General features: G+C 46.3%; 1 protein-coding gene across 5 annotated transcripts in view; it reads right to left on the reverse strand.

Annotated features, from left to right (window-relative positions):
- LOC147452278 (transcription initiation factor TFIID subunit 13-like) overlaps positions 1-13,401 on the reverse strand; it is a 187,258-nt gene that overhangs the window by 101,740 nt on the left and 72,117 nt on the right. For all 5 annotated transcript variants that reach the window (XM_086518035.1, XM_086518031.1, XM_086518032.1 and 2 more), the window contains one exon: positions 4,895-4,932. In XM_086518035.1, coding sequence (XP_086374161.1) covers positions 4,895-4,932 — 38 coding nt within the window. The remainder of the gene's footprint in view (positions 1-4,894; positions 4,933-13,401) is intronic.

A 13,401-nucleotide genomic window follows, 5' to 3' on the forward strand; every position in this document is an offset into this window, starting at 1 on the left:
CTAGTGGCTTCAGCTATGCTTTACGGAGTTCAAATATGGGGACCCTCAGTGGACAATCATGGCAGTTTTGGTAGCACTAATGGATAGAGATGTATGGAGAGGCCTTTAGTCTCTATGATCTCTCAAATGATTCGGGCTAAGGCCCAGTGCCACATGAGATTATTAGAGCCGAGCTAGCTGCCCCCCCTCTCGTGGTCGAGGCACTTACTAGATCAGTATCCTTCATGCATAGTCTATGGGACCTCCCCAGAGACAGATATGCTTGGCTAGCCCATGAGTCATCCCGACAGCTAGTGCTACAAGGGGATAGTGCATGCTGATATGGGTACATGACATCATGGTTTCAGTCACATGGTTTCACCATGAATAGACTCCTTCCGTTCTAGTACTCCTTGGATGCACCCTCCCTATCTCTCACGTGGACAAAGATCACTAGACTCATACGTCAGGATCTGATTCAGCTAGATACGAGGAGCACATGGATACAGTCGATACAGGAGTTGGGCACGTAGATGGCTTTCTATAGAGAGCATCTTCTCCAACTAACAGAGGATGGATATGTGACCAGACCTGCCTATATGAACATTTATTTATCCCATGGGATACGATGTGCTATTGGTCAGATGCACACATCATCGCACTAGTTAAAGATTGAGACTCGCAGATTTAGGAGAGTACCAACAGAGGCCAGGATTTGCCAGTTGTGTCATATACAGCCAGAGACAGAATTACATCACATATGTCATTGTTCGGTATACTATGAGATACGAGGCCGCTTTCATTGTCTATTCAAAGAGGGCTTTGGACCGTTGGCTAGAGTCATAAGATATCAGGATCAGAGATGCATCGGGTTGTTTCTGCTAGAGTTGTGCAGACACAGGGAGAGTCTCTTGAGGAGATCAAGCAGTGGGAGACATTCACAAAGGGAGATCACTAACTTCTTTAGACCAAGGACTCAGGAGTCAGATGAGCAAGCTTCACAGCAGACTTCAAAGCCCACCTATACCAGAGGTGTATTAGTTGACAAAGCCATTGAGCTCGGGAGAGCTAGACGCCCACGTCTACGAAGGCGACCACGACATCAACGGAGGCTCCATCAGAGGATTAGGACTATTCTAGCACGACATGGGAGACGTCCAGTACGACTATTTACAAAAGCGGACATTGACAATGCTCTTCAGCAATCGATGCAAATGATGATGATGATTTTAGTTTTTCACTTTACTTCATTTTATTTTGTACCCAGACATTGTTTAGATCCACCAAGGTTGTATCAGGTTGGTCTCTAGGTCATTTTGGACTTTTGAAGACGTTTAATATAACATTTCATTTCATTTCTATGCCATGCACTCAACACAGAGTCTCTCTCTCTCTCTCTCTCTCTCTCTCTCTCTCTCTCTCTCAACATGCAACTGAAGGTGCCTTCCCTGGTCTACAAACCAGGAGCACCAACATGACATGGTCACTGGTGGTTATGCCTGCAAAACAAACATAAAATCTTCAATAGACACTAACTCCATGCAGACATGCCAATACTATCCCACAAGATAGTACTTTCACAAAGCATGCATCCGCCAAACAGAAATCAGACTACCTCAAGGAGGGGAAGTGTTTTGACTACGGAGAACAAGGACACATCTCTGCAAGGTGCCCCAAAAAGGCACATCGAGGACAATCAGAGGATAGGCCAGAGAGTTCCAAAGCAGCTGAAGAACATGGCAGAAAAGGAAAGATGAAAGTAAGACTGGTACTAGATTGTATAAGGACCCGACCCCGATTAGATGAATGAAAGCACAAAATTTTGTTGTGCATGGGGCAAAGTACGAGATCAAGAAGCCCTCATCTTCTTTGACGGAGGAGCCAAGGCCAACTTCACTTCACCTGAATTGGTGGCTGGACTTGGAATTACGCCTGACAGAATGGAGCCACAGGCACCCGGACGAGATGTTTCCATTACACCTGTCATTGGCAAACTTCATTTGCATTGTCAAGGGTATTTAGGGCACGAGGACTTTTACATCATGCCTTTGGAAGGGTGTGACAACGCCGTGGTTGATTATCGGGCTAAGAAAGCTACTTTGACGAATGAGAAGGGCATGAGAATTGTGCTAGATGCCTATACTATTGGTATTGTCCTATGATTCGCCTCTTGATGACCCCAACTCCAAGGTACTTTTTCCTTTGAGCCACTCTTGTATTATTTTGTGTCACGTCACCAACATTTTGGGTCTCTCTCCATTGCCTAGCGTTTTCACCAGATCTCTATGCTCCTTTGCATTTTTGCACGTACTCTCTTCCTCTGCCCTCTCCTACACTCTACTACAGTCCAAGTTCCAAATTGAGGGTGTACACCATATACAAGTTGCTCTCAGAGGTTCCAAATCCCTTGCATCTCATAAACACAAATTGAACAATATAGCCTAGGAAAGTGAGTGACATTGATAACAAGTAGAAAGTCAATTGAAGGTGGTGGGTCCATCAAGGTAGTTCTCGTTTGATGTACGGCCCGTCTCGTTCCGTCATGTTCGTCTAGTGCATTCCATACGTTCAAAAATTCCAGGCCGTTTATGACCGTTGGCAATATTGGCCGTTTATGACCGTTGGCAATATTTTGATTGTTGACTAGTGAACGTTGTAAGCAGGTTTTGGAGCTGTTTTGGAGCGCACTTTCACCACATTGGATCATAGCCATGTGCTAGAGCCTAGCCCTTCCACATGTGACAAATTACAATGGACATGAAGGCTTGAAGCCCATTATCCATGTGAGATGATGTGACCTGAATTCTAATGACACTCCCTCTCTCCCTCACTTATCAAGAGTCATCATCCATGCTCTCCCTCTTTCATGCTCTAGCCTCTTCCTATTTAAGCAATGCCTCTCCATCTTGTTCTCCAACACATACAACTACAAGCTCTCAATGCTCCCATGTTCTAGCTCTCAAGTGACAAGCTCTAGAGACTAGAGTCTTGCCTCTCCACATTGTAGTATTGTAAATTGTAATTTGTGCAAATGTCAAGTTTCTTTAAGTGCAAAGTTTTAACCCAAAGGCCTAGGCCTTAGACTTAAAAATTATTTGTTTTTTTATTTTGAACGTACGTAACGTCATTGTACAGCATAATTTTTTTTAGTTCGTTTAGTACTGCACATCGTCGTACGTGTACAGAACATACGAGACCACTATGGGGTCCATCATCGGAGATGAGTGGTTTTGCACCAATTTCCTTTTCAGCAATCCCGTCCATCTTATGCTGCTACTTCTGAGCTGCTTTTGACATCCTCTAGCTACTATGAATCTTTGGCTATTGCATCGTCAAGCAATTATAATGATATCAGAAAAAGTCTAAAAATACCTCCAAGTTTTGAATACACCAAAACGTCTGAAACGTTTCAAGATTGATACATATCCCAACTACATTTGCACTTTGCATATCTTTGTTTACATTGCACAATCAATAAACCATCACACTCGAGCACAACACGTTTGCATCTATCATCAGGCACCCAAAGAGCAGCATGTTACATTGTAGCGGTATCAATACAGCAGCACACTACATAGTGGTTTTTTGAAATAGCTACAAGCATTAAACTCTTCATGAGTGAAGGGTCCCTTCTCCAAGATCATTTCACGACTAAATCGCATACTGCCACTCAGATCATGACTTCTTTCAACCCAAAGCTCAAAGACTCAACAGGAGAAAACTCCCTTGATGTAGCGACAAGCTCTTGCCCTATACACGCCGTGTTTTTCTTTTTCACGAAAAAGGAAGGCATCCTCTCAAATAAAATTTTAAATAGGACAGGCTCTGAAAATCCCGAACAACGTGGACAAAAAGAGGCTAAATTGGCACTTAGTCGAGCCTGAGTCGCCAAGCAAGTACACATGACCACAAGAGGCTGATAAGGCGGTTAATCAAGCCTAGCTGGTGCATTGCACGGTGAGAACATATGAAGAAACCAATACTCACAACGGATGGGTGGCTAATGATAAATCCACACCCAAGCCCGGGGCGGTCACTTTCCAAATGTGTATCATATCACGTGAGTTAACAAGATTATCAATTATCCAAAATGTATACTTTTATGTATACATTAGAGGGGGGTGGGTATTTTTTAAATAGACCCGTGGTGTAGATGTAGTATGTATATTGAGGTATTAATAACCTCTTGAACGCACGTGATATAGGGAGCTTTTGATAAGTGATTGCCCCGGGCACCCAACTCAAAGAACTCCACAACAAAAGAGGTTGAAGCTGCTGAGAAAATGTTGCACTCTAACAAACAAAAGAAAGATCCAATGAGCATCAAGATTCAAAAACACAATATGACCATCTGTCCACACCTCTATCCCAAAGATACTAATGTCGCCAGAGAACAGGTCAATTCATAGTGTAAGGAAGGAGTCGGGACTGATCTGGGTTACGCATAGCCCATCAACAAGATCACCACTCACTAAGAGCACCTAGTGGGAGTAGGTCTAAATGAGTGCCTACAATCAGTGGGACGTGCAAGTGGAGAGTAACACCAAAGTCCTCTCCCCAACCCTTCCCCTTTGAAATTTGAATGAACGAAGGACCACAGGTTGGAAAAGATGAACACTCTTCTCATTTTGGTGGAAAGGACCCAAAGAATCCCTCAGAGTCTGCATTGTCCAGGGAAGTGGTGAGACAGACAGAACCATATTCATCAAGGAGTTTCTTTGACACCTTGACACAAAAGGTAACCAACAAACAGTCCGAACTTTCTTTGACAATCGGACACAAAAATTTACTAACAAACAGTCCATGCTAATTCACCACCTTGAACTGAGGCATTAATTCAAATCAAGTGAATAAAATCTGACAAGAAAAAGGAAACCACTCTTAAAGATATCAGGATGTAGCACAGGTTTCTTACATCTGGATCATCTCCAAATCCATACATCATAGCTCTCACTGTTGCAAAAAATGAGAGAAAGAACAGATTAGACCATAAACAAAAACGAGTCTTCGTACATATAGTTACTAGAAAATTTCCTTAATTTGGAGATTAAGGTCAGCAGCATTAAGAGCAGTTTGAACATGAAGACTTCAATGTCTTATGTCCACCTTTCAAAAATAACAATCGCACACTAGTTTTCCAGGAACAAGAAATCATCTACCAGACCACCCAGATGTTTGAGCTCCTACTCTTTCTTCCTTACTTCAGGTGGAAATATACTTTCATAAGGTTAGAAAAGCCTGAACTTACAAACCAAAAGAGACTAATTCAAAACTCAACTTATTTGTTTAAACTCACTACATAAGTAAGAGAGAGCATTGTATTGCATCATGAGTTAATCAAGTTGACTTGTTATTATCTTGGCCAGCTCTCATTAGTATCTTGAGTCCTTCATTAAGTATTCACTTAAGCTATGGTATTAACAATAATGCACCTCAAGTAAGTGAACTTCTTTGAGATTACATACGGAATCGATTGCTCGCTTCATTCTAGGGATAAAAAAGTCTTAAGTAGTCTTAAGTGTGTGTGTGTGTGTGTGTGTGTGTGTGTGTGTGTGTGTGTGTGTGTGTGTGTGTGTGTGAGAGAGAGAGAGAGAGAGAGAGAGAGAGAGAAATGAAATGAAATGAAATGTTATATTAACGTCTTCAAAAGGCCAGAATGACCTATGAGACCAAACTGCTACATAAGTGGTGAATCTGTTACAATGTCTGGGTACCTTAGTACTAAAGTACTAAGTGTGAAAAGTATGAAAGTGTGAAAATAAATGTGAAAAACTAAATACAAAGTATTAAATAAACTTCTTAGGAGCATTCTAGGTGTCTGGCTAGAATGCTTCTAATCCTTTGTTGTAGTCTCCTCCGGTGAAGTGTGCTTCTGCATCTTGGTCGTGGTCGTCTCGATTTCCTAAGCTCAATCGCTCTGTCAATTAGGGTGCCTTTGGTATGAATGTGGGTACTCCTTTGTGCTGGCTGTTGGCCTCTTGCTTCTCCTTCCACTCCTGCCCCTCTCGATCCGAAGAAATCTGTGATCTGCCTCTGAGGCTGTAGTGCTCTTTGTCTTCTCATTAGATTATCCCTGTGCCGATGTAGTTCCAGTAGGTACAAGCCTAAGCATCTTTGATCTTGGTATTGCATGATTCTATCTAGAGGTCCAAAGCCTTCTTTAAAGAGGCAATGAAAACGCCCCCGTATCTCATAGTATACTGTGCAGTGGCATATATAGTGGAATTCTGTCTCCGGCTCCATTCCGCATAACTTGCAAATTCTGCTCTCAGGTGGGATTCCCCTAAATCTGCCAAATTCAATTTCCAGCTGGTGTGAGGATGTACGAATCTGACCAATAGCACATCTCAAACCATGAGACAGGTGGGTATCCATGTAACTCTGGCGAATCACAAATCCATCTTCAAATAGTTGTAGGAAGTTTTCTTTGTAGTCGGACATCTTCGTGCCCAATTCTTGTGTAGGGTCTACCCATGTCCTCTTAGTATCCAACTGTATAAGATCCTGTCGGATGATTTTATTAATCTCCGTTCGTGTAATTGCCATTGATGGAGCCTCAAGAGAGTATTGGAAGGGGGGTAATCTTTCCATACTGAACCCGTGTCTCTGAAACCACGAGGATAGTTGCGCATACCAGCATGATGTATCCCCTTTCATTGCTAATTGTCGAGAGGATTCGAGGGCCAGTCTAGTATATCGGAAATTATTTGTATCCCACAAACCATGTATAAAGGACACTGATCCGGTAAGAGCTTCAATTTCTATCGGAGGGGCCGCTAGTTCCGCTCGGGTAATCGCGTGTGGTACGGAGGCCTTGGCTCTAATCATTCGGGAAATCATAGATACCAAAGGTCTCTCCATTGCCTTCCAATTATCCTGATCCACAGATGGTCCCCAAATCTGGACCCCATAAAGCATAGCCGAAGCCACCACAGTATCAAAGAGCCAAAGTTTTGTTCGTGGTTCCTGAAACTGCACTTGTGAACACATCCTCTCCAGCCCTCCCAAGGCCGCAGAGGCTCTGGATAATCTAGCATCCGCTGCTTTCTTAAGAGTAAACTTCGGTCCTGCAAATACCACCCCAAGGTATGTGTATGCATCTGTGTACTCTACTGTATCCTGGCCATATGCAAATGTAGGTGCCGATCTCCTAATCCACTGCGGTGTGGTGTTAAACACCATAACTTTGGTTTTACCCAAGTTTACGGACAGTCCACTGTCCTCTGCGAATGTATGTAATGCATCTAGCTGCCTCTGCATTCCATCTGGTGATTCTGCTATCAATACAATAGCATCTGCATACAACAACAAAGGGATCCATGACCCTGCAAGTTGAGCCCCTCTATCACCCTCTCTATCAATGTAATCTGATACCTCATCTATGTACATACAAAATAAAGTAGAGGACAGTGGGCATCCCTGCTTTACTCCAACGGTGGAATGAACAATGTCGGAATCCCCTTCTAGAGTACGTACATCACCAGGAAGAGAGAGAGAGAGAGAGAGAGAGAGAGAGAGAGAGAGAGAGAGACCACAAACGCAAGATATGGTGAAGAGGGGGCGATCAGCCCCCCATGAATACCATGAGCAAAAGACCCAATACACAATCACTAGATAATGGAAGTGAGTAATCCTTTGGCCCCATAAATAGGTGCCCAAGGGGAGATAGGGCAAAGCCTCGAAAAATCCCCCACGACCAACAAGAAATAAATGAAATATGAGGACGCGCAGACAAGGTGGGCGGCCGGAGTGGGCGGCCAGAGAGTGCAATCTAAATGCATATGCAAAGGGTGGCCTTCCCGGAGGCACACTAGCTGTATATGCATGCCCTAGATTTGTGAAGCAGCAGAGTGGTGTACGTCTAACATCCCCTCTCAGCACCTGATGTTGAACAAACTGTATGAAGCCGAAGATGTGAGGCAAATGATGAAGATGTCTCCTACAATGTCCACTGAAAGACAATACTCTGGCGAACTCCACGAGTGTAGCGACAGTCTGGGGTGTCACAACCGCCAAGAGATCTCCATGGTAAAGTGTCGTCACAAGCAATGTAGCAAACTGTTGTACTCCGCCGATACAAGGTGAATATACTACGTGAACGTCCTGAACTGAGTGTGAAAACAACTCCTTGTGGAAAAAGACGTGCCAATAGGCCTGCATGTGTCCTGCCCAATAGGATCTGTGGTGTCTGTAGTCAAACCGTCTGGAGAAAATGGGGAAGCCCAGGGACCGTCATGAGAATGACCAGAAGCCTGCCAATGCATGAACCGACAACCCAATGTGGCCAGTGGCTAAGCTATGTAAAATTCAAAGAAGGCCAGATGTAGCAATCTGCGTCGTAGACATCCTCCGAAACAAGGAAAGCCAGACTAAGCAGTCTGCACTATAGAAGCTACCGTAAGCTGCAGCAGTGACCGATAGACCGCACGGACCACCACCGGATGGTGTCCTGTCAATAGGTAGGGTAATCCAAGGTGAGGGGAAGCCAGATTCAACACTCTGCGCTGTGAAGGGCCTCTGAGAAGAGGTGTGGTTAGACCAAGCTGTCTGCACCGTGATCATCCTGTATGAAGAAGGGAAGCCAAACTAAGCAGTCTGCACTATGAAGATCCTCTGAGAAGAGGAAAGGCCAGACCAATCTGTCTGCGCCGTCTTGCTTGTATCTCCTGCCTCCAATCATCCATTGTCAACCAAAACAAAATCCGCGCCAACAACGCCACCAAATCGCAACTCGGTGTGGCTCTCAATGAAAATGAGTTGGGAGTGTCCTACTGCCCAAGTCGGGAGATATAGTCTATTGTAAGGTTATCGAGGGTGAGTGTAAGCAACTCTGAAGGTAGCAATCCAAATGATCAAGAGTGTAGAAGAGCAATTGTACTACCATCCAAGCCAAGCTCCGGGTGACTCCGGATGTAGTCGCGTAATGATGCCTGATCTCCCGCATCTCGCGGGTAAACTCTCTAAGAGAGTCTAAAGAACTGAAGTCCCACTCCAGTCTGAAGATCCAAGCAATGAACCTGTCCAAGAAGAGATCCAAGATCCTCTCTCTAAGTCCATGTAGATGCTCCTGTGTAAGCAAGTGATCTGATGTGTCGAGCTCAAAGTGGTAAGTGTCTGTCCATCAAAGATGGTGGTGTCTTCTCTAGGAATGTCAGAATCCCATATGCCATGAGCATGGCCATATCTCATGTGAACTCTTCTGATGACTGTATAGGTGTGTCCATAGCAAACCACAAGTCATCACCCCCTCTGGAGTGTGCAACAGCCGAACGATGGCTGGAATGAATGGATCTCCCAAGGATCGTACGCTTATAGATGATCAAGCCGATGTCGAAGATAGCATGTACTGCAGCAGTCACTGAGAGACCGCATGGACCACCACCGGATGGTGTCCTTGCAGGAAGTAACTTTATCCTCTGAGAAAAACACAAGCCAAGAGGCTGCTGTCCACCCAAAAATGCAACGGCGAGGTGATGAAAACGCTGCTGTCCAGCGATGTTCAGCGTGCTCGTACGCTCCCGGCAGGGTCTGGAGCGGTGCAAAGGGTCTGGGAAGGGTGGGAAATCAAAGTCACAACCTCAAGGTGGGCTGAAAACAGAGAAAACAGCAGGTGTTGTTGGCTGAAATATGTAGCAGATGAAGAGGAATTTTGATGGTGCCTCGCCATGTGGGAAAGCAAGATCTAGGGTTGAAAAGTTGAGCGTGGCCCTCCTGCTGCAAAAACGCTGCAGTTGTCCAAAAACACCAGGAGCCTGTTGAGTTCTCACACCACACAGGGGACTTGGGGGTGACAGACTTGGTACAGACACTTTGGCCTCTAGCCAAGTTCAGTGTGACGCCGCCAGACACAACAGGATGTAGGTACATTGTGGTGCACTTGTTTGCCAACACTCAGAGTCCCCCTTGCTATGTATTTGTACATGAGGATTCTTAGTTTGAGAATTCAGCCACTACATGAGAATTAGACAGGCTTTGTCAAGGAGCGCAATATCCTTGACAACATCTTTACCTTCTGGGAGACGTCGGCCCTCGCACATCTCCGAGGAGAGGATCTCATGATACTCCTCGACTTTGAGAAGGCCTATGATAGAGTTGACTGGGATTTCTTGGAGGGTACTCTTCGCACGATGGGATTCTTAGAGGCTTGGATCAGAGGGTGTCAACTCTCTACAGATGTGCACAGAGTTAGGTGCTCTTGGCAAGGGGAAGAGGGAATCGTTTCATGCTCACACGCTTGGTTAGACAGGGTCGCCCTCTTGCCCCCTTCAGGTGTGAGTTGAGGTGTTTTAACTTTTGTTGTGCATCAAGGGCACTGGTCAACTAGAGAAAGACTGTGGCTTTCTGGGTTGGCAGTGCTCCTACACCTGACTGGTCACAAGGGGAGGGCTTCAGGTGGATACCCCCAGGGACTTTGTACGATATTTGGGCTGTCAGGTTGGCCTGGATTTGTCTCAAGAGCAACAAATTGCTCCCCTCCTCCTCTCCATTAGGAGCAAGCTGCTACATTGGAGCTCTGCACGGCTCTCTTTGGCTGGTAGAGTGGTAGTGGTCAACCAGGTGCTTTTGGCTACTATGTGGTACATCACGTCCTGTTGGATCTTCTCCAGTTCCTGTATCAGCCAGCTGGAGAGGCTGATCATGAATTTTTTGTGGTCAGGGTGCGACACTCAGTCAGCAAGGGCCAAGTGTCTTGGCAGGTCATTACCTTACCATGTTCTCAGAGAGGGTTAGGGATCATCGACCCAGCACGGCAGAGCAGAGCCCTCCTTGGGAAGCTGGTGGTCAGAGGACTTCTTCCAGGGGAGAAGCCCTGGAAGGAGCTGTTGCTACAGAGGATTCATACTCGAGTTCCTCACACAGGTGGCCTTGGAACCCGTCCATCAGGTGAATTTTTACAGAGATACATCATACGCCGGGTCGGCCTAAGTAGGATTTGGGAGGACCGCTTTGCCGCGAGTCTGCTTAGGTCTTGGGAGTAGATGAGGAATGGCCTGGAGCAGTACCAACCCACTTGCATAGAGGAGCGCTTGAGACAGCCACACCTGTTTGGAACCCCATGGTTAGCGCACAGAGAGGCCACTTGGTGGGCAGCAGACCTCATGTTTCTCGGGGTCCCATGGCACAGGGTCCAGCTTGCATGTTCAGTGACTGGTTACAGTTTTTAGACCTTCTCGAGGAGATCCAAAGCATCTAGCTATGAGGCTTGAGGGGAGTGTAGAGCATGTGTCAAGATATCATAGAGGCCATCCCAGCTGAGTGGCACACCCCTCTGGAGGCAGCAGCTCCCAGGTGGATGGGGGCCTTCACGCGCTTGGAGGTCCTTATTGCAGTTAGAGCTTGCTCAGAGACAGTACCCCCCATGTTTTACGAGATTCATGGGGAGGGCCGCCTATACAGAGTCTCAATGGAGGCACCACAGGTTGCAGAGTGCTATTTTCAAAGGATTAGAGTTGTGGGCATCTGTGGGAGGACTTGTGTCATTGATCCTAACCTAGCAGATCTTGGGGTAGGACACTGGCGGCTTTGGGCGTGGGAGAATCACCCTCTGGTACAAGTGCAATTGGACCCAGGCGAGTGGTTCTGGGGAGTTCGTTTTTCTTCAACCGACCACCCAGGGACTCCCTTTTTTCAATACACAACTCATTTACGGCAACACATTCTGACAGCACAGAGAGAGGCTCACTCAGCTGTTGCACTTCACTGGCAGGAGGAGGGTCTCACCCCTAAGTTCCTATCAGTCTTTTGGGAGTGTTTGTGGGACAGCACGCAGCCGAGGAGAGTTACCATTTTTCAGTGGCTGGTGTCACCAAGAGGTGTATTTTTCCTGTTGCCTTCTCTAAATGTACTACATATTTTTATTTATTTTATTTTTTCTTGTTTTCCTCGGAACCCTTGAAAACGTGCAAGTGGACATTGCATGGCCAATGTGAAATGGCTGCGGCCGAACAGGTTTTTCACATCGGGAGTCTAGGTCGATGTAGCGCGGATAATGTGCCGTGCTCTCTACAGTGGATGGTCCTTAGTGCAATGTGCGTGACAATCTCACTCAAACAGGCTGAATCTCCCTCAAACAGACTGAACAGAAAGGAAACAATAGACGTCAACAGAGCTCACAAAGACACAACAGCAGACCAGAACATATGACTCGACTATCTCAAAGACTGATACAGACTCTGGCGTGGCAGCACACTCAGCTCCAGCCTAGGACTCATAGGTACAATGAGGGTGTCAAGGCTCAGATGTGCCGGGATGGTGAAGACGGGCTCTGTGTAAAGACCCACTCACTCTAGACCACTACGTACAAGATCAAAGGTGAAGAAGATAATCCAATAACCAACCGCTACTACTCATATGTACCACCATAAAGAGCCACCAACGGCTCATAAATGTCAGCCATGTGGTGACCTGGCCACGAGGTCCACTAGACCACCGTCAGTACCTTGCCACATATCACTCCCCAACCCAGAGGGTCCGTCCAGTGTCCATCCAATGTGAACCACCCTAGACCTGTCCTGTGAAAGACACTCTACCGTGAAGGACATTGTAGCCCTGCTATCTACAGGTTGCCCGCCACAAGACCGCTCACCGTCTCGATGAGAGGAATGCTGAAAAAACTATGAAAGAAAACCACTAGGTACTGCATCCGTACATATCTTGAAGCAGGTGTTAGGCCCAACCATGACCTTACATGCCTCAAAAGTGGAGTAAAACACTGCCCTGCTTGCAACGCCTTAAGCCTTTTAATAGGCAAGAACCCAATATGATTGCATAGTCCAAGAATCCCAATCGACAAAACAGACAGCTTGGCTCCTCAGCAAAGAGATATGCTCGGTTTGGATCCAGCGCATCTTTATCCTCCATAACCATAGTGAGAAGAAAATGACATGGTCCTCACTTGCAGATGAAATTGTTGAAAAGACTGATGATCGAGTAATAACGCAGGTGAGGTTAAGCTCTATCTTAATGGCAGAACAAAAAGCATTAACAACAACGAGATGCTTGAAAGCCACAAGGAACCACAAGGAACGCAGGTGAATGCTTGAAAGCCGAGGGGTGGGTAGGTAGTACCCAGGTGAATGTATGAAATCCGAGGTAGGTAGGTAGGTGGGGGGGAGGGCGAGGGGTAGGTAGGAGGGGGAGGGCGAGGGTGAGGGGGTAGGTAGGAGGGCTAGGGTGAGGGGGTAGGTAGGTGGGAGGGGGAGGGGGAGGGGGAGGGCGAGGGGGTACGTAGGAGGGCTAGGGCGAGGGGGTAGGTAGGGGGGCTAGGGGGAGGGGGAGCGCGAGGGCGAGAGGATAGGTAGGAGGGCTAGGGCAAGGGGGTAGGTAGGGTGTCACCAGCGTGTGACTACTATCTATCCTTTTTGTTGATTTCTTTCTTATTATCTATTTACTTTCACTTTTTGGAAACACCCCTCGGGAAAT

Source organism: Adiantum capillus-veneris, chromosome 8, assembly GCF_014529385.1.
Source record: "Adiantum capillus-veneris isolate H3 chromosome 8, ASM1452938v2, whole genome shotgun sequence".
Taxonomy (NCBI): domain Eukaryota; kingdom Viridiplantae; phylum Streptophyta; class Polypodiopsida; order Polypodiales; family Pteridaceae; genus Adiantum; species Adiantum capillus-veneris.